Source organism: Zea mays, chromosome 8 (genome assembly GCF_902167145.1).
Source record: "Zea mays cultivar B73 chromosome 8, Zm-B73-REFERENCE-NAM-5.0, whole genome shotgun sequence".
NCBI classification, from domain to species: domain Eukaryota; kingdom Viridiplantae; phylum Streptophyta; class Magnoliopsida; order Poales; family Poaceae; genus Zea; species Zea mays.
The window spans coordinates 168,230,473-168,252,657 of NC_050103.1; the positions used below are offsets into that span (position 1 = coordinate 168,230,473).

Sequence of the window (22,185 nt, forward strand, 5' to 3'; positions counted from 1 at the left end):
TAGTTCCTAGACGATGGGATTTATGGTGCTGGATGATTGCCTTAAAAATATATGTGCAAACTGATATATTTCAGCCACGGCTAGATTGCCTTTGTTTCGGACGGGGAAGAGGCGAATCGCTGCGAAGCGACTCACGAGAGGTAATGATCGACGGCGGCGGCACAACAACTGAATCAGCAATTGTAGATGAGAAAAAAAGGAGGGGTCTCTTAGCCGACCTGGAGGAAGCTAATCGTAGGTGGCTGCAGGTTCTATTTTGGAGTCTGTTAGCCGAGCCGCTGAATGGTTGGGTTGAGCCGAGACGAAGGTTCCTGCGAGCTCTGTTTCTTTGAGATTGGTGCACGGACACGTGTCAACAATCTGAAGCAAGCTGCAGAGTTTTTTGCGTGGAATTTTCTCCACATGTAGATTGGAGAGTGTTAGGGTTGATTTGGTGACAAGGGGATCACGGGAGGATTGGAGAGAATTGAGAGGGAAATGAACTAATTTCCCTCTCAATCCCCTCCAATTCTCCCGGGATCCCGAGTCACCAAATCAGCTCTTACTGATTCCTCTTGCTCGACTCAACGGACCATGATTTGGGACAAGGCGAACATGGATTATGCAGGCCCAACGAACTTCTCGGCTGCTTCGGATTCTGGCCCAGCTAATTATTGGGTTGAAATTGGAGCCTTGCGTGTGCGTGTGTACATGGCAGCCTGGGCCGCTGTAGCCTTCAGTACAGCATACGATAATCTTCGTATACTTTAAATCAACCAATCTACATTGATCCATGCTTATCCGATAGAAATAAAATATTTGTATCCACTAAAACCACACGGTCAACACAAATTTTTTATTAGCATGAGAGAGAAAATAACAAACATAACTATTTTTTTTAGCTGTAGCAAGGAGAACGATAAAATACAATTAATTTTATCGGCTTATCCACTATAGATGAGATGAATCCTATCCTGTCCACTAGATATAGTTGTAGCTATTTGTTGCACATTTGAATAGCAACAAGGTGAGGTTTCTATTGGACATAGAACTATTTGGTCCTTATACCTAGCGTGAGGAAAGTAGATTCCGGTCCATTTGATTAAATGATTTTGGTGTGTGATGATCAACATAATCTGTGGACTAATGCGTTTGCTAGTGTTTGTATTTGTAGTTCACATGATACAAAAGTAACTTGTACTAAGGCACTTAGGAAGCAACACCTCAAATAAAACTTTATGAAGACCACAAGTAAAGATTAACAAGTATCAAGTAAAGTCCAAAACTTGAAGAAAGTATAGCCACTCGCGGATCGTCCGGCTGAGTACAACGGACTGTCCGGTGCACCTGAGAACATGAGCCCAACAATTAGTTCTAGGTGATACTGTGGAAATGAGTCACCGGAGTGGGGGCGAGAGTCTTGCGAGACAGTGACAACCAAGTTTGTGTCACGACAGCAACCGTGTACAAGTGAGAACGAGACCCGTGGCGTTTCGATCGGAAGCTCAATAGTGGAGACGACAGAGAGCGTCCGAGAGGAGCCGAAAGTGGAGCACCACTTGCACGTGGAGAAGACCCATAGCTCTCTATAGAGTTACTCGACCGTGGTGCTTGGCCATTCCGTGGGCTACCCTTTGTGTAGGGACACCAGCGAGGATTAGTAGGGACCTTGCGTGGTTTCAGATACCTCGATAAAAATAACGATGTCATCCACTAGAGCTTGCTTTCTCTACCTTTGCTCTTTATCTTCCTCATTTATATTAAGTACTTAAGTTTCAATCTCTCATTTCTAGTTAGAATATTTATGATTAGAACTTAGGTTGCAAAACTTCTTTTACGATAGAGATAGCAACACTTAGGCAAAACCTAAGTTGCACATTCTAGATTGTTTATTTACGTAGGTGGTCCTAGGGATTTATTTGTGTCCTAGTTTAGAAATAGTTTCAAGAAGTCCTAATTGACCCTCCCTATTATGCGACACCATTTCCTACACGTTGTAAGGTTTCTGATATATTTCACAATCTAGCCCCAACAACTAACAACAACAATTTTGACTACGAAGCTCGTATGCAAGTTAAATAAATATTATTTCTCACGGATGGTTCAACCTGATGTAACATTTACTTGTCTATTTTCCATATCAAACCTAAGTTGGGTGGTTTAGTGTGATATAGGTGGATGCCACAACCACCGCTACCGCCCTAATAAGGTTCTTTGTCCATGTTTGGATCTTAGTTAATCAATTCTTTAATTATATTAGCTCAATTTTAATAAAAATAAACAAACTTAGCTTGATTCTAGCAAAAATGGACAACTTAACTCAATTATATATAAACTTAGTTCATTTAGCAAAATTAGTCAACTTAGCTCAATTATAAAAAATAGTCAATCTAGATCAACTGTTGTGAGCATGTGACGCTTAGCCATTGTAGCATAATTTAGTCAGTCTAGCTTAAATTATAGCAAAAATAGTTAGATGAGATGAACTCTAACTTTAGGCAGTAGGCACCGTCACATAAGCATCTGGAGACGTTGACACTGATAGGTCTTGCTCATTTGTTAACTAGTTGTTCAACTACACTATAAGTAGCGGTGGGAATTGTAATCATCCGATAAATATGAGTTGAGGGATTGAATATTGATCCTTGTTATGTTATTTGGAACGATTCAGACTTGTGAACAACTTATGTTACTCAAAGTTCTATTATGAATTCATAAATATGGTGTGCATGATTTATGTGATGTGTTGTGAATTGAATTATGTGTGTGTATGAGACGTGGGCAAATATATGTATTTGTGAATGTATGGAATATGGTTGAATATGTATGCGTTATAATTGAGCTAGATTGACTAATTTGGTTGGATATGTATGTGTATGGGATATAGTTGAATATGTGTGTGTATGGGATGTGGATAAATACATGTATTTGTGAATTTATGTGATGAGGATTGGATATGTATGACTGGACCACGAAAATCAGAGCAACTAATTTCCCTGGGCGGAGCATAGCCGACGAAAACTAGATGGACTAATTCGTTTGTCGGCAAAAATCAGATAGTTTTTGTCATTTAATCTGGTAGACCCAAGTATCGACAAAAATATATATTATCAATGACAATTACTTAATTTCATAAACAATATAATTTTTATAAGTGAACATATCATGTGTATTCATGCTAACTAACTTGTCCAACCATACATCCAGACATTTAAAGGCATCCGACATTTAATGACATCCGATTTGCATCCAACGCACACTGGCAGTGGTATGTCTTTTTTGGCAAAATTTACGTTGGATCACTATTCACTAGATACTCATGCTAACCTGTCCAACCATACAGTTTTTATGTAAAATGTACTCACCTATGATATGTGTTGCACATGTTTTAGCACGGGGGTGTGCATTTAACCGATGAGGTGGCATTTAATAAAAAACCAATACCATCAATTGTACAGGTCATCTTCAGAGGTACCCACTGGTTCAGGTTCTGGAGACTCCTACAAAAGTAGGATGTACATCAACAAATTATCGATGTGTGTCAAGCTCTAGAAATGGTGGCGATGGAAATCTTTGCGTTTCATGGATGACGATCAAATGCAAGACTTGAGTGTGCCTAGTGTTTTTCATAGCCATGTTATTTGGTTTCGTCGAGTTAGTTTTATTTTTTAAAGAACTGTTCATTAAGTCAATATTTGATATGTAATGGCTGTACGCATCTGATGCGAAAAGCCGGAACTCTTGTTTCCATTATAAAAAAAAGCATTTAACCGATGAAAATTAACAAGAGACTACTGTTGCATGCAGAATATATAAATTGGTACAGATAAATGGATGCCAATGTTTGGTGTGTGAGTGTGAGGATCGGATGAGAGATCCTAGCGGAATATATATATGTGCGGTGAAATATTCCGGTCCGGCGGCAGCTAGCGCAGTGCATTGAGTGCCCGATCGGTACGCGCTCGATCGGAGACGAGGGCCGAGCGCGACGCGCCGGCGCAAGAGGGCTCGCGGTGACGGCGAGCGGTTTGTCCCCGCCAACAACGGGCCAAACGCGCCGTGTCGTCCGCACCAAATCCCACGTAGCGATCGTCATTTTCCGTACGTCCCCCCCTGTATATCCTACTACTACATACTATTCCTACGGCTACGGAGTACGCGCAACACCCATGGTCCGGTGGGTGGATATACTACGCCGTGCAACAGGGTATCGATCGCGTCGGCGTCGCTGCCGGCAGGACATGCGTTCGACCGGCGGCCAGCCGGGCGCGCCTGCTGCATGCATGGGACATGGGTGGCTGCAGAAAGGATTCGATTCGTGCGGGTGACGCAGGGCGTCCACATACGTAAGCATCACCACCCTCGAGCGCACGCACGGCACGATCCGTAACCGCCTGCGAATGCGAATCCTAACTAACGGACGGTGAAGCGAAATCCAACGGACGCGCAACGAGCTGGGGTGGGGCCACGGCCTAGCCACGTTTCGCCAGTGCCGCGGCTTTCTCAGAGCAACTCCAATAGTTATGTAAATTTTAGCTCTCTAAATCACATATTTAAGAAATTGCTAAATGACTTTTGGAGTAAAAAAATATGAGTTCTCCAATAGTTCTCTAAATATAGGTTGTAATTTTGTTTTGTATCTATCCACATAAAAAATAAGTCACAAAAACTATATAATGCAGTCAACATTTTTGTTTAGGGAGTTGTTAAATGGTTGCCAAATGTAGAGAGAAAATGAGGTTAGATAACAAGTTGTTAAATTTAGAAAGTTCATTTAGAGAACTGTTGGAAAATAGTTTTCATGTTAACTACCTAAATTATTGATTTAGAAAGTTTTTAGAGAACTACTGGAGTTGCTCTCACCCGCCCGCGCGCCTCCTCCCTTCTCCGTCCGTGGCAACGGAAGCCCCCCTATAACCGCGGCCGCCGCTGCAACTGCATGCACGGCACGAACCTCCCTTCTTTCTCAAATTCTCTCTCCGCCTCCCTGCTCCGATGCCGCGGTGACGCGTGGTGCATGCGTGCGCGCGCGCCTTTTCCCCTGCCTGGATCCCCCGTCCTCTCTCGATCGGTTCCAGTTAACACTCGCAGCCTCGTTCTCGAGTCTCGACTCTCGACTTGAGTCGCCAGTGGCCACGCGCGCCGGGACACGGGCGCGCTTTCTCGCTGCCGCGCCAAAGCAGGAAACAGAGCAACGGCCAGGAAGGACTCACGCGCGAGGCGAAAAGCGAAGCGGGTGGGAGAAGCGTGGGCGCCTGGGCTAGTGCTCCCGCAGCGAGCGATCTACGGTAGAGTTCCGGCCGGGCGCGCGGGAGAGGAGGAGGTCGGGGGGAGGATCCGATGGCCGGGAACGAGTGGATCAATGGGTACCTGGAGGCGATCCTCGACAGCCACACCTCGTCGCGGGGTGCCGGCGGCGGCGGCGGCGGCGGGGACCCCAGGTCGCCGACGAAGGCGGCGAGCCCCCGCGGCGCGCACATGAACTTCAACCCCTCTCACTACTTCGTCGAGGAGGTGGTCAAGGGCGTCGACGAGAGCGACCTCCACCGGACGTGGATCAAGGTCGTCGCCACCCGCAACGCCCGCGAGCGCAGCACCAGGCTCGAGAACATGTGCTGGCGGATCTGGCACCTCGCGCGCAAGAAGAAGCAGGTCAGGGTTTCGCGCCCGCCTCTTTCTCGGTTAAATTCTCTCGCTGCATGTTCTGTTTTTTTTATTTTTACATTCTCGCTCGTCTCTGAATTAGATGATTTTCAAGTGTTCTCTGTTTGCTGGACGGATTAATGAAGCGCACACTGCACAGCGAGTAGAATATCTTATAAATATTTTAATTGTTCCCTTTATGAACTTGTTTCTGGTTGATGTTTTAATGTTTATGCCCGATGATGGTAGATCAGACATGCATGGTTGGTTGTGGTGCTTTCTGAATTCAGAACCGCACGCTTAACTGGATGTCACGTCTAAAAAGAAGCTTACTAGTTGATTGCAGTGTTTCACTGTTGTTCGTATAAAGGTATCTCATTCAGTCGTTCTAGCATGTACTACCTGTCAGGACGGATACGGTATACTCGCGGATTTAGTTTGCTTTCTCCTCGCCTTTTTTTGAATTGAAATAAACTGGTCACAGCCTGGATTTACGGTTTTGTCCATGGCAACAGAGAATTCCACATATTCGCGCTGAGATTCTCGCCCTCTGCTGATGCTTTCTGAATTGTGTTATGAGCAGCTGGAGCTGGAGGGCATCCAGAGAATCTCGGCAAGAAGGAAGGAACAGGAGCAGGTGCGTCGTGAGGCGACGGAGGACCTGGCCGAGGATCTGTCAGAAGGCGAGAAGGGAGACACCATCGGCGAGCTTGCGCCGGTTGAGACGACCAAGAAGAAGTTCCAGAGGAACTTCTCTGACCTTACCGTCTGGTCTGACGACAATAAGGAGAAGAAGCTTTACATTGTGCTCATCAGGTCTACCCACTTGCACATTGTTTTGTTCTATGTTGTGCTAAATTGGTAAACCATATATATATATATATATATATCGTAATGAAATGTCTCTAGCCTTTTTTATGGCTATAGTTTTTTTTATTCTATCGTCTAATAAAATCCATGGAAAGCTTTTGCCGTCGTTTCTAAAAAAAAGCCTCTAGCCTTAGTTTTCTTTGCACTTTGCACATCGTAGGAGTAGAAATTTTGGTATTTTTTTCTTATAAAAATAATTTACAGTTAAACTTCTGGATTTTCACAAGCTGTTTCTTTGTTGACTGCCTTTTTGACTGCAGCGTGCATGGTCTTGTTCGTGGAGAAAACATGGAACTAGGTCGTGATTCTGATACAGGTGGCCAGGTAAACATCATTGGTCAGTTACTTGGGAGAAGTTCCTTATGCCGAGTCAAGTTTTTCATGGTTGAGCGCGATTGATCTTTGAATCTCACAGGTGAAATATGTGGTCGAACTTGCAAGAGCGATGTCAATGATGCCTGGAGTGTACAGGGTGGACCTCTTCACTCGTCAAGTGTCATCTCCTGACGTGGACTGGAGCTACGGTGAGCCAACCGAGATGTTATGCGCCGGTTCCAATGATGGAGAGGGGATGGGTGAGAGTGGCGGAGCCTACATTGTGCGCATACCGTGTGGGCCGCGGGATAAATACCTCAAGAAGGAAGCGTTGTGGCCTTACCTCCAAGAGTTTGTCGATGGAGCCCTTGCGCATATCCTGAACATGTCCAAGGCTCTGGGAGAGCAGGTTGGAAATGGGAGGCCAGTACTGCCTTACGTGATACATGGGCACTATGCCGATGCTGGAGATGTTGCTGCTCTCCTTTCTGGTGCGCTGAATGTGCCAATGGTGCTCACTGGCCACTCACTTGGGAGGAACAAGCTGGAACAACTGCTGAAGCAAGGGCGCATGTCCAAGGAGGAGATCGATTCGACATACAAGATCATGAGGCGTATCGAGGGTGAGGAGCTGGCCCTGGATGCGTCAGAGCTTGTAATCACGAGCACAAGGCAGGAGATTGATGAGCAGTGGGGATTGTACGATGGATTTGATGTCAAGCTTGAGAAAGTGCTGAGGGCACGGGCGAGGCGCGGGGTTAGCTGCCATGGTCGTTACATGCCTAGGATGGTGGTAAGTATAAAAATCTCTGTTATCCATGCCAAGTAGTAAGTGCTGTTCAACATAAATAATTAAAATCCATTAATCCATATATGTATTGATTAGAGAACTTTGTTGGCAGGTGATTCCTCCGGGAATGGATTTCAGCAATGTTGTAGTTCATGAAGACATTGATGGGGATGGTGACGTCAAAGATGATATCGTTGGTTTGGAGGGTGCCTCACCCAAGTCAATGCCCCCAATTTGGGCCGAAGTTGGTGCTTGATCCCAAATTCCTTTGCAGACCTACAACAACTGTCTTCACAAGTGTCGTAAATCTTAAGGTCGCTGCATGACAACTTTGTCGCAGGTGATGCGGTTCCTGACCAACCCTCACAAGCCGATGATCCTGGCGTTATCAAGACCAGACCCGAAGAAGAACATCACTACCCTCGTCAAAGCGTTTGGAGAGTGTCGTCCACTCAGGGAACTTGCAAACCTTGTAAGAAACACCGAAGTGCACTCATATAATTTCATTGCTACTAATGTTTATAATTTGTATGCCCAAATAACTAGTGCTACCATGACCACAATGCAGGAATACTTTTCTTATCTCTAGCACACCTACATGAAACCTTCTGATCCTGAACAATGCAGTAGCTGCATGTATTACCATGTGATGAAGTTTTCTTCTGTTTCAGACTCTGATCATGGGTAACAGAGATGACATCGACGACATGTCTGCTGGCAATGCCAGTGTCCTCACCACAGTTCTGAAGCTGATTGACAAGTATGATCTGTACGGAAGCGTGGCGTTCCCTAAGCATCACAATCAGGCTGACGTCCCGGAGATCTATCGCCTCGCGGCCAAAATGAAGGTCTGCTGCATACCACGACCCTTCATTGAGCTTTGACAAGTCACACTCAACCATAACTGATTGCTCCCTGCAGGGCGTCTTCATCAACCCTGCTCTCGTTGAGCCGTTTGGTCTCACCCTGATCGAGGTCAGCTTCTTCTCTAGTTCTCTAACCAGCTGTTGCCTTTTTTTTTAAAAAAAATACATTACATTGCACTCTGAAAAATGTGTGGCTTTCAGGCTGCGGCACACGGACTCCCGATAGTCGCTACCAAGAATGGTGGTCCGGTCGACATTACAAATGTGAGAAACCATATTTTGAACATTCAATTTGTGAAAAAACATCTGCAATTCACTTGTGAAAACAGCGGATAATTATTTGCGTGCATCATACTGGCAGGCATTAAACAACGGACTGCTCGTTGACCCACACGACCAGAACGCCATCGCTGATGCACTGCTGAAGCTTGTGGCAGACAAGAACCTGTGGCAGGAATGCCGGAGAAACGGGCTGCGCAACATCCACCTCTACTCATGGCCGGAGCACTGCCGCACTTACCTCACCAGGGTGGCCGGGTGCCGGTTAAGGAACCCGAGGTGGCTGAAGGACACACCAGCAGATGCCGGAGCCGATGAGGAGGAGTTCCTGGAGGATTCCATGGACGCTCAGGACCTGTCACTCCGTCTGTCCATCGACGGTGAGAAGAGCTCGCTGAACACTAACGATCCACTGTGGTTCGACCCCCAGGATCAAGTGCAGAAGATCATGAACAACATCAAGCAGTCGTCAGCGCTTCCTCCGTCCATGTCCTCAGTCGCAGCCGAGGGCACAGGCAGCACCATGAACAAATACCCACTCCTGCGCCGGCGCCGGCGCTTGTTCGTCATAGCTGTGGACTGCTACCAGGACGATGGCCGTGCTAGCAAGAAGATGCTGCAGGTGATCCAGGAAGTTTTCAGAGCAGTCCGATCGGACTCCCAGATGTTCAAGATCTCAGGGTTCACGCTGTCGACTGCCATGCCGTTGTCCGAGACACTCCAGCTTCTGCAGCTCGGCAAGATCCCAGCGACCGACTTCGACGCCCTCATCTGTGGCAGCGGCAGCGAGGTGTACTATCCTGGCACGGCGAACTGCATGGACGCTGAAGGAAAGCTGCGCCCAGATCAGGACTATCTGATGCACATCAGCCACCGCTGGTCCCATGACGGCGCGAGGCAGACCATAGCGAAGCTCATGGGCGCTCAGGACGGTTCAGGCGACGCTGTCGAGCAGGACGTGGCGTCCAGTAATGCACACTGTGTCGCGTTCCTCATCAAAGACCCCCAAAAGGTTAGGGAATTCTTTAATAACACGTGTGCATCCTTAATTCCTCCAGTTAAAACCAGTTGCTGTATGAATCTGAATTATGTTTTCCTGCTTAAGGTGAAAACGGTCGATGAGATGAGGGAGCGGCTGAGGATGCGTGGTCTCCGCTGCCACATCATGTACTGCAGGAACTCGACAAGGCTTCAGGTTGTCCCTCTGCTAGCATCAAGGTCACAGGCACTCAGGTAAGAACATACAGAATCTATCTAACCTGAAAAGCTCTCGTGGAAATTTCTGATAACAAAAGTTGCGAATGTGGATCTGTCTGTAATAACAAATAAAAAAAAAATTCAATTTCAGGTATCTTTCCGTGCGCTGGGGCGTATCTGTGGGGAACATGTATCTGATCACCGGGGAACATGGCGACACCGATCTAGAGGAGATGCTATCCGGGCTACACAAGACCGTGATCGTCCGTGGCGTCACCGAGAAGGGTTCGGAAGCACTGGTGAGGAGCCCAGGAAGCTACAAGAGGGACGATGTCGTCCCGTCTGAGACCCCCTTGGCTGCGTACACGACTGGTGAGCTGAAGGCCGACGAGATCATGCGGGCTCTGAAGCAAGTCTCCAAGACTTCCAGCGGCATGTGAATTTGATGCTTCTTTTACATTTTGTCCTTTTCTTCACTGCTATATAAAATAAGTTGTGAACAGTACCGCGGGTGTGTATATATATATTGCAGTGACAAATAAAACAGGACACTGCTAACTATACTGGTGAATATACGACTGTCAAGATTGTATGCTAAGTACTCCATTTCTCAATGTATCAATGTATATAGAAGTTAACGTGCATGAGGAGATAATGATGACTCAGAAGTTACTAACGATTAATTCAGTTTTAGTTCCGGTCAATCCAGTTTGGTTTTAAGTTTCGGTTATTTTGCCAGGCATATCCACATCTCACAATGATGCCATTGCCCGTTCATTGCGATGTCCATAATTGTTTATGTATGGACGTATGGTGAGCACTTTGAATCTACAAATGAGGAAGACGACGACACAATGTTCTTGTAAACGGTATTGCAGGTCTGGTTGCTGATTCAAGGCAGTCTCGTTGTTGATCACGTGGAACCAGGTTATCCTCCAATACAAGCACAAACGACTGCTTCGGTTTCACATGCAATTCTTGCCCCTAGCGATGGCAATCAAAATACTTGCTTTGCCTGAGCGAATGGTAATCACAGATCCTCATGTCAGAAGAGCAATAAATCGACACCTCAAAGAATGCCAAAATAGAGCTATATATATACATATATATATATATATATATATATATATATATAATATATATAATAGATTGTATATTAGGAGCCCTGAGCTTCCTTTAGTTATTGGAAGACCAGGCCAGACAACCGGTCGAGCCGGACCAGGTCCAGACGTCTATAAAAGAAAATCCGTAGTGCTAGGGATCAGTTTTTACGCCCCATCTCGATTCATTAGCGGCGGTTGCCAGGCCGGCGATGGCGGCGGTTCCCAGTCCGACGGTGGCGGCCCCCGTTCCAGAGGGCGAGTGGCGGCGGCGCCCTTATGCGGTGGCGGCGGTTTCCAGGCCGGCGGTGGCGGCCCCCGATCCAGAGGGCGAGCGGCGGCAGCGCCCTTGTGTGGTGGCGGCGATTCCCAGGCCGGTGGCCGCAACTCCATTACCTCGACGCGCGGTGGCGGAGGTTCCTCGATCCGCAGCGAGGCCCTTGTGCAGGCAAGCGGCGGTGTCCCCGAAGCCCCGAGGAGGCGGCACTTCCAAGGCCGGCGAGCAAGCGACGCCCGTCGACGTGCGAGTAGCGACGGCGACGCATGAGGCGCGATGTTCGAGCGAGCGATGTCACGGAAGGAGCGAGATGCGCGCAGCGATGATCGCGCGTGACATCCTCTGATCCGGCACATTTTTCTTTTCGTTTATTGTGTTTTATGCCTACCACATGTATTATTTACGCTAAAAACTGTATGTTTTTATGCTTTAACACAGAGTTCGTATATCAGTTTACTGCATGCACATTTGAAAGACAATTCCTTGATTTATGTTGTTCTTAATTTGCGCGCATGCAATGAAAACTCCCACAATTTTGCTATAATTTTTGGATCTGTATAAAAATAGAAACTGCATGCATGCGGCTGCCATGTTTTTCGGATCTGTCATAAAAATAGGATCGTAATAACAACCTACTAAAGCTATCAACCTCTAATTGACTCGGTATTTACGCTTATAATTGAGGGATTTTATGCTCAAAACTTAAGGTTTTTACGCTCCACCCGGAGATGCGTCCACCAGTGAACAACATGCCAGATTTTTTACGCAGTGTAAGGAATTGCATAAATATCTAAACCGTGTAGTATAATTTGTTTCAGTATACATCATAAACTAGTTCTAATGCGTTTAGTTGCATGGCTGTTGGAGGGATCCTATATTTATGAAGGAAATAAAACATTAAATGTGATTTTTTGTTTCTATGCATGCAATTCATTTCCTTTCATTGCATATTCTTTCCATCATAAATTCGTGTGCATGCAGCCTGTAGCAGATTTTTACGCAGTATACCGAATTGCATAATTATCTACACAGTGTAGCATATTTAGTATCAGTATATAGCATAAAATGGTCATTACGAGTTTTAGTTGCATGTCTGTTTCAGCGATCCTAAATTTATGGAGGAAATAAAGCATTTAAAATAGAAACCGCCACACATATCTTTCCTAAATTTACGCGCATGCAAGGAAACGTGATTGACTCATGCATGCATTTTGCCATAATTTTAGGATCTGTATAACCGCATGCATGCGACTGCCATGTTTTTCGGATCTGCCATAAAAATAGGATCGTAATAACAACCTACTAGAGCTATCAACCTCTCATATTGGCTCGATATATACGCTTATAATTGAGGGATTTTATGCTCAAAATTTAAGGTTATTACGCTCCAACCCGGAGGTGCGTCCACCAGTGAACAACATGCCAGATTTTTTACGCAGTGTAACGAATTGCATAAATACCTACACCATGTAGTATAATTTGTATCAGTATATATCATAAACTAGATTTAATGTGTTTTAGCTGCATGGCTGTTGGAGGGATCTTATATTTATGAAGAAAATAAAACATTAAATACGATTTTTTGTTTCTATGCGTGTAATTCATTTCCTTTCATTGCACATTATTTTTATCATAAATTCGTGTGCATGCAGCTGGTAACAGATTTTTACGCAGTATATCGAATTGCATAATTATTAACACAGTGTAGCATATTTAGTCTCAGTATATATCATAAAATGGTCCTTACGCGTCTAGCTGCATGGCTGTTGCAGCGATCCTAAATTTATGGAGGAAATAAAGGATTTTAAAAACAGAAACTGCCGCACATATCTTTCCTAAATTTATGCGCATACATTGGATCGTGTTTGACTCATGCATGCATTCCTTTTTTGCGCTAACAGACGTGGGGCAGGTGGCGCACCCGCCAGCCTGTTTGGGCGCGCTGGTTGAACCAGTTTGCAGGGGTGATCGGCCTGGGCTTCCTTTAACTATTGGAAGCCCAGGACTCCCGTTATACCTACCCATATATAATATATATATATATTCCGTACAGTTGAAAAGAATACAAAATAGACTTTGACCAAAACAGAGCAATAAATCGGATGATCATCATCTCAAAGAAGACCTTATAATGTTTGTTGAATAAGTACAAATAAGGAATTAAGTCCAAAACACAAAAGTAGAAGCATGGGCATGAAGACAGAAATACAATTAAAGCCAAGACAAAGAGATGAATGAGATATCAATTTATAGATATAAAGGTCTTCATTAGCTTTCAAAAAAATACAATATTATAGTCAGAGCTCGAAGCTAAAAGTTTTGTATTTGTTTCTTTGTATTTTTTAGTTTCTTATAACACTAATCTTAGTTTAACCCATCACTAAACAAGTTAATGATTGTATGTTTAGTGTTAATGGCCTTTCTAATACCTAGGGGTGTTATATTACCAAGTTAATGGTTGTATGTTCAGTGTTAATGGCATTTCTAATACCAAGGGGTTTAGGGTTTGGATTTTGGGTTCTACCCATGGATGTTCAATGGAGGTCCAAAATATATTATTTTGAATTAAAATTCATGTCTTGTATTAATAAATTGTTTCTCTAAGCTATTAGGTTTCTTACAAACTGGGTCATGGATTCATGTGTCGTTTGTTGTCTCTTATTTATACATGTGAATATGTAATACATATCATGCATGTGTTGCAAGAAATTCCTAATTGCTCTAATTCTGTTAACAATTTAACATATAATGGATGCTTTTGGGTTTCGAGTTTTAGAGATCCACCAGATTTTGGTGGCAAAGGTGAATATGTAACGAGCATGAGTTATATTGTGGTGAATATGTAAGACATTGTTTCAGGGAGGAAATTTAAGTATGGATCCACAAGAACGGTAGAGATGGTCCCAAATTTAAATTTACAACATGTCTAGGAAACTAGACAATTTGTGAGAAACTTGGTGGCAGTGGTTTTATTGAGAAATGAAGCTCGCCAAGAAGGAATTGAAAGGCTATTTTAATATGATCTTGGCAAAATTTGCACAACAGTGAGATATGAGCGAGGGAAAAAGGAAGACAAGAAAGATAAAAGCCTGGGTTCAATCAAGTTTTTTCTTTTTTGATGTTATGGATGTAGTGTTGGTGCATGGAGAGAGCAAAGTTACGATGAACCAAATGAAAAACTATTTGAATGATATCTAAGTAAGAAAGAAACACAAATGTTACAATGAAAACAAGCTAGGTACTCATACTATTCGTGTGGGTCGCCATTATCTATACTACTTATTAAGAAGGTAAGAGTAGTCTTCCTTTTTTGTTCTGCCCCACTCGTGTTCTGCCTTCCTCCGGTTCTGCCTCCTCTCTAACCGTACTACTCTGACAAGTGACAACCATGAACCGCTCCCTCCTCCACCCACCCACGCACGCACCCAAGCCATCGTTCTGCTCACGATTTCGAGGCAGCCGACGAGTGACGCTCGCGATTTCGCACCATCTGCCCCTGCCTGCAACGGATTGAGATCCCCGAAGTGTAGGCCGCTCACACCGTCTTCCTCGCAAAGTTCTACGCCCGGGCGAGCCTGTGCTCGCCGCCGCGCTCGACGGTCTTCCGCTCCCTACTCTGCGTGGCTCCATCGGCCAGCTCCCTCCACCGCTGCCGCATCACCGCACCTCTGTTGGCGAGCGCCACCACCTCCTCATCCTTCTCCATCGAGGTACCAACGCGCCTCCCCTTTCCTCCCAAATTTCTCCTTCCTCCTCCCACGGGCCAACTTCCTGGCCACCCCTTCGACACCGTCGCCTGTCCACCCCTTGCGCACGTCCAGAGTTGGATCTCTCCTGTAGGAGCAGAGTTCTTGTTCTGGATGCACACCATTTGTTTGAGATAATGCCCTGTTGGATGCTCCAACTTCTTTTTCTTTGAATAATTAATGTGCTCAATGTTGAAAGAAAAAAAAGAGAGGGAGAGGAAGCGAGCGGCTGGGCGCCCCAAGCCCCACATGGTGCAGCGAGGTCCACACTAACAACTTCTCGACCTTGGCCTCCCACGGCTCTACAGCATTGCCGCGCGCCGTCGGCCGCCACTCGTCGTACTGACGCGAGAAGGAAGATGCTCTAGGAAGTTGGGGGCCTGGCTAGGGACAGCCTGTGTCCCGCCGTGGGATCGGTGGGAGAGGGGGAGGCAGGCATGTGTGATCTGGTGGCCCGCACGGGCCGGCACCTGCAGCGCTACGAGAACGGCCGTCGCCTTGTGGCTGGGTGCATACCATTCAGATACATGGATATTAATGATGGAGCTTCTGATGATGAACAAAAGAAACTTGTTGAAGTTCTCATGATCAGCTCACAAAGTGGACCGGGTCTTCTATTTCCAAAGGGAGGCTGGGAGAATGATGAAGCTGTTGAAGAGACAGCTGTAAGGGAAGCTATCGAAGAAGCTGGAGTGCGAGGAGATTTAGTGCAACTGCTGGGGTTCTACGATTTCAAGAGCAAGCAGCCCGAAGCAACGTGTAGAGCCGCAATCTTTGCTCTGCACGTGAAGGAAGAGCGAGCATCCTGGCCAGAACAGAGCACCCGACAGAGGAGCTGGCTCACAGTTCCCGAGGCGGCAGAGCGGAGCTGCTACCTGTGGATTAGGGATGGCAACGGGTACATACCCGTCGGGTAGTACCATTCCATACCCGTACCCATCAAAAAAAATTCTACCCGTCGGTTACCCATATATACTCGCGGGTATAAAATCTTACCCATACCCGTACCCGCGCGGGTATTTTTACCCATCGGGTAACCCGTACCCGCTAGGAAAGCCTTAAATTCCAATATACCAATCACTCAAAATATTAAATAAACATATAAAAACAACTTCAACGTCACATATAACAAATCATATGATTACATAACTTGGTATCTATACAAATGATAGCTAGAGAAGGGTTTTATTTTAGTTAAGATGGGCTCTATTAGACGGTAATAGTTGTATTGATGCGGGTATATTTTACCCATGGGTAGACGGGTATGGGTAGTTCCAACCCGTACCCGTACCCGTACCCGTCTACCCAACGGGTAGAGGTTTTTACCCATTAACATACCCGCGGGTAGAGAAATCATCCCGTACCCGCCTTCATATCGGGTAAAACCCGTCGGGTATTCGGGTTTCGGGTACCCATTGCCATCTCTACTGTGGATGCAGGAGGCCCTCGTGACAGGCTTCTCCGCCTGGCTCGAGAACTGGAGAAACGGTGGTGGCGGCGGCTGCGTGGACCGAACTGAGAGATGACACCACCTTAAATCATCAGGGGCCCCCGGCGGAGAAGCCATGTGCTATTTGGCGTTGTATCTTTGCTTGGACTAAAATTTTCTTCCAGAGGCTGACTGGCGTACATGCATGAGGGCTCTCTGATGCTTGGTAGCTTTTGTTTACTTTGTCGCTTTATTACACCGTCTTCAGGATGACAGTCTCCTCAGCTGATGATGACCCGAGGGATGTTGGAGTTGTAAGCTGCTGATTCTTGCGGTCGCCAGCTATATTTAACTGTCTTGTATTGAGCCTTGAGACAAAGCAAGCTTTGTGTATATCAAAAAAAATGTGTTCAATGTTTTTATTCACTGCTCTGCATTTGGAATCAATATGCTCCTACTTCTTTTTCGATACATGATGGTTCCAAGTTCATCGATTTTACATGCATGTGCTTTTTTCAGATGACCAGGTAGAGAAATATGTGTATCTGAACTTGTCATATTTCTTCCTCTCCTTTCCTAGGTTTTTTTTCCAAAAGAACAGAACGACCACACTCACAGTAGCTTTTAGTAGAGAATTTGAGATAAAATTGATCTTCCTGTTCCCTGCATTTATGGTTCAGTTTTTTCACAGCCTATAATATTTCTTCGATGTATTGTTGTTCTGCTATCACAAGGAAAGTTCTCAGCTGATGAAATTCTTGAACTTATACTGGGTCACTCCAATTTTGTATCGACAATAACATGCAATGAAGTTTATGAGTATCCATATGCTTGTAACACCACAGGGGGGATGCTACAGCCAGCTCCAAGTATTTTGAAATTAGTTGATTTTTCTTTCATGGAAGAAAATAAGGCAGAAATTGCTATTGCAGAAAAGAGAAGAGTTGAAACCATCAGATTACTAAGGGTACTGTATGATATTAAGAGCAGACAACAGAATAATAGCCAATTGAGTGGATGAAGAAAATTAGTTTTCTTGCTTTTGTCTGTTTATGGTGCAACCCTTAGTGAAACAGATTTGGAGTTATTTCACCTTATGAATGAGATATAGTCACCCGTGTGCCAAACCATTACTGAAGTTGATCATCTGTGGGGAGCTTCTGCTCTAAAATTTAGAGAAGAACTGAAACTAGATTTTTCAAAATCAGATACGCGTAACACAGAGAATGCTGAAATTACTAAAAGGAGAAGGGTGCTCTTTCGGGAGAACATACCTGTTGATTCCAAGCTCTGTGCAAAGACATCTTTGCTATATTGCTATAAAAGATCTACAAGGGCTTCTGTTTTCTCACTGGAACAACTTCAATGGGATAACTTTGCTGATAGTTTTGAGGTAATTTCTGGAATAATAGTGTCAACTGAAGTTTGGGTATTATTCTAGGTTTTGTGGTTTCACAATAATGTTATTTAATTGTACCTTGTTGATCTATCTTCATCTGATTCTGGTTGGCAGGTAACATCTCAAAAAATGGATGTTCAGGTTTACGATCCTTTTTTTATCTTGCGATTCTCAATTCATACTCTTCACATGGGTTACATTGAACCTGCTCAATTTGCCCGATTAGGGCTTCTTGCAATCACACTTGTTAGTATAGCATCTCCTGATCATGAATTAAGGATGTTGGGCTACGAGTGCCTAGGAACATTCAAAAAATCCCTTGAGGTACCTGTTGTTTCATGAATCTCTAAATTTTACCTGGTTTATTATATTCTTATCAACTACTAGCTGCTTATATTGAATTTTCTATATTACAACTTATCTTCGCTGGGCGAACATATTGTTGGTTAATGTATATGCTTGTATCAGTATGTTCAAATTCTAGCATTTGTTAAAACGTTTAATGTGCTTATTTAAGTATGTTGAAATTCCTGTAGTTTAAATATTTTTAATTTTTTATTTGTTAATGATATTCACTTGTGATGGCTTTTATGCCTATTGACTTGAATGGCAGCATAAAATTATGCCTATTGACATTCTGGGGGCATTCCTATGACATATAGATCTGAGTGCAAAAAGCACTTGTATGGTACCTGTATTTGTAATCTTTTATCCTTCTGTGGGAAATATGTCTATTATTTTCTTGAAAAATCCAACCACTTAAAGTGTACTTTTACATATTTACAGTATGCTCAGAGAAGTAAGGAAACCTGGCAGCTTCAGCTGCTTCTAACATACCTTCAGAATGGGATATCCGAACAGTGGCAGTTGCTGTTTTTGCTGCAGAAGCATCTTTGACGCTACTGGATGGCTCACATGCTCAATTTACTGTCATGAGAAATTTTTTAATGCATTCCACTCCTGTCAGCCTGCAGGTAACGATTCTTTCCTTCTTATTTGCATATATGTAGCATTCCATAGTGTGTATTCACAGGTATTGAATTGTGGTAATATTATTGTTATCCTTCTCATTGCAGAGCATTCCATTATTTCCAACCTTATTGCAGAGCAGTTTTGTGCATTTTAAAGCCGAACGTTTGTGGATGCTTCGATTATTATCTGCTGGATCAAATCTAGCTGATGATGCTAAAATATACAAGAGAGGAAGAGTATTAGAACTTGCTCTTGCCTTCTGTTCTTCACCTATTTCAGATTTTGAATCGAAGGTTTTAGTCCTTAAGGTAAATTCTATACTTATCTTATTTAGTCCAGTTGACTTCCTGGATCTGATAGCTGCTTGGAGATTTGAATATTTGTTTATGTTTGATATGCTTGCTTTGCATTGTAGGTGTTGAAGAAGTGTGTTTAAAATAACTTGCAAGAATTTTAGAATAACTAAAACTATGGTTTGTGATACTCCCTTTGAGTGTCCTTACCTCTTTGATATATGATATACTGTCACTACATAAGCACACATATTTCTTGTTTTTTAATCCATGGCAAACACTTTTATCCGGATCGTATTTATTATACAAGTATAATATCCATTTGAAGGAGAATAGGATCATGTATCTTCTCTTAACAATATATCTTGCCAATTCATGCTTGTAATATGCACTTCAGTAGGTAACTTCTGTCAATACCACTTTCTAAGAATTAGAGATTGATCTACTTATAACACATTTCCCCCTTATTCATCATCGTCCCTTTTCTATTTCAATGATTACCTATAATCCTTTTCTATCTCTACTCTTTATTATCCTTTCTTATCTATTGATATTATGAATACTCAGTTACTGTATAACATCTTCTTTGTTGATAAAACATATGTGCAGTCAGTTCTTTATGTAGAACATGTCTTAACTAATTGCTTTCCTGCAGATTTTTCATCACCAGCTCAATAGGATGAGGAACATTTTGCTTTAATTGGTTTGATCTGTCGTGGTTGCTTGTAATTTGATATGAGCAGGAGGCAACTAATCAACAATGTTCAGTGTGCAGGGCCACACCACACATATGGACTGCTTCAGTTTGTATGTCAAATCTGTTTTCCACAAAGAAATTGTTTAAACAAAATGATCGCATCACAAAGAGGATGGGACAGTGATGAGGCTTTCAGGTGGTGGGCATAGCTGCTTTCGGGATAGTGATGAGGCAAGATAAAGATTCAAACAGAAGTTCTAGGAGAAGGCTGTGGAGATAGATGATCTATGTTGAAAGGATGGTGCATGGTGGGGTATTAAAGGCTGCATGCAAGACAATTTCAACCATAGCAATAAGGTCACCTCGCACAAAGAGCATTTTCAGAACAGTAGGCTCGTGAAATATTTGTTGGATATGTATTGGGAGCTTCGTCCTGTTACCAGTTCATCCTTAACACACCTAACAAGGTATGACCCAGCACGTGCAGTTGACCCAATCATTGAAGATGGTCACTACACCTTGTTTCGAAGCCTAGCGAGATTTGACGCCTCAGTGTTCAATTGTTACACGCAGATGGTATTTGTGCAGATACCAGGTTTAATGTTGAGCACAGACAATGTTTAAAGATTTTACGTGTTGAGGTTGTTTTACTTTTGGCCAACTGTTGATAGTCTTTTTTGTACAAAAGTGATGCATTGTACTATCATATATAGAAGTTTGCATGGTATTGATGGTTCCAATATAGTGATGAAATAGGTAGATTAAAATATAAAAAATTATGTATGGCTAGGATCACAAATGAATTACGAAACTTTTTCTTATAACAGTATAATACACATTTGTATATAGAGTATTGTTGTATTACATATTCCCGTTGCAACGCACGGGCACTCACCTAGTTTAGTACATATAAAGGTAATATATAGCCTTATCAACCTGTTTCCCATTTTCAAACGCAGATCACGCATTGGTCTTGGCACGGAGCCACTGAAGTTCAGACAATACGAGTTCGAATAGTATAAAACCCCAAGCATGCAATTCAAAGACTAGATCTGAATGTGAGGTCCTCCAAACCATTCGCTTCAGAGCAACAAGACCCTTCAAAGCTCAAACCAAATTTAGCAGACACGGCAACACACAACATTGGCCTGCTCTTGAACAACACCGCTGCAGAATGGACGTTGCTCCTGAAACCTCTCCCCTCCACCGCTCTGCCCATAGCCCACCCCACTCCCTCGCTATAAAAGCGTCCAAGAACACCCACCATAACAAAGCCGTGATCCATCCGAATAAACGGCAGACTGTCATCCCTGCCAAAATCTGAGCTCGCGTCCGCAGAGGTCCATGGCGTCCAAGTCCGTCGAGCTGCGCATGACGCTGCTGGGCGTGGCCCTGCTAGGGCTGCTGCTGCTGAGCCAGCACGCGGCGCCCGTCGATGCTGCCGAGAGCGACGGCCCCAGAAAGGAAAAGACTAGCTTCAGCATGAACGTCGTCGGCGGCCGCACTCTCAGCAGCTTCAGCATGAACTCCGCATACAGCGAGAAGAAGCCCAGCAGCAAGGGCGCAAGCGCAACTGATCCCGCACACGGGTGATGTTCCACATCCATGCCTATAGGCCACTCACCTCACCACGCAGCGTTACCGGCCGTACTACTATATCTACATACGACCGTGGGACAACGTCGACCGGAGCTCGATCGGCGCAGTTGCCGCATGGGCGTGGCTGTCAAAGTTCCTTTGTTTCTTTCTTGATTTGTGCTTGCGTTGGGTTCGGTGTTCCACTTTCTTTTTATGTGATTATTAATCTTGTTTTCAGATGCATGTACGCATGTATGTGCCGGCACCATTTGGTCTTGTGTTAAGTTTATTCTTGGATTCCAATCTCTAGTGTAGGGTCGTTTGGTTTGTGTGTGCATGTTGTACTCATACCAACTTCTGTCTTTACATCAGTATTTATTAAGAAATAGCAATGTGACCTATCCAAATTAGATAGAGTCGCTAGAATTGCTAAAAGTTGTATACTGTTTATATACAATTTGTTATATATATATATATATATATATATATATATATATATATATATATATATATATATATATATATATATATATATATATAGTTTATATATTAGGAGCCCTGGGCTTCCAATAACTAGAGGAAGCCCAGGTCAGACGGTGCAATCCGGTCGAGCCGGATCACATCCGGACGTCTATAAAACAGGACCCGGAGTGCTAGGGTTCAGTTTTTTACGCTCCACCCCGATTCATTAGCGACGCCGCGTGCGACGACGGCGGTTGCCCCAGAGCGTGCGCGGCGGTGGTGGACCCCCAGCC

General features: G+C 44.1%; 3 protein-coding genes across 3 annotated transcripts; all 3 read left to right on the top strand.

The window, feature by feature from the left end:
* The first annotated feature begins 4,928 nt into the window (after window positions 1-4,928).
* Window positions 4,929-10,582, top strand: LOC542711 (sucrose phosphate synthase 1). The gene is made up of 12 exons (NM_001112224.2): window positions 4,929-5,631; window positions 6,206-6,438; window positions 6,753-6,816; window positions 6,908-7,600; window positions 7,710-7,841; window positions 7,938-8,069; window positions 8,269-8,445; window positions 8,519-8,572; window positions 8,665-8,727; window positions 8,825-9,754; window positions 9,848-9,975; window positions 10,091-10,582. The coding sequence occupies exons 1-12, from the start codon at window positions 5,320-5,322 to the stop codon at window positions 10,377-10,379; spliced, it is 3,207 nt and encodes a 1,068-aa protein (NP_001105694.1). The 5' UTR covers window positions 4,929-5,319; the 3' UTR covers window positions 10,380-10,582.
* A 4,817-nt stretch (window positions 10,583-15,399) lies between these two features.
* LOC103637481 (nudix hydrolase 16, mitochondrial) lies at window positions 15,400-20,869 on the top strand. Its single transcript, XM_035961997.1, has 2 exons — window positions 15,400-15,960; window positions 20,812-20,869. The coding sequence occupies exons 1-2, from the start codon at window positions 15,500-15,502 to the stop codon at window positions 20,867-20,869; spliced, it is 519 nt and encodes a 172-aa protein (XP_035817890.1). The 5' UTR covers window positions 15,400-15,499.
* Window positions 20,870-21,122: 253 nt separating this feature from the next.
* On the top strand, window positions 21,123-21,837 carry LOC100275964 (uncharacterized). Its single transcript, NM_001351766.1, has one exon. The coding sequence runs from the start codon at window positions 21,197-21,199 to the stop codon at window positions 21,443-21,445; it is 249 nt and encodes an 82-aa protein (NP_001338695.1). The 5' UTR covers window positions 21,123-21,196; the 3' UTR covers window positions 21,446-21,837.
* The last annotated feature ends 348 nt before the right edge of the window (window positions 21,838-22,185 follow it).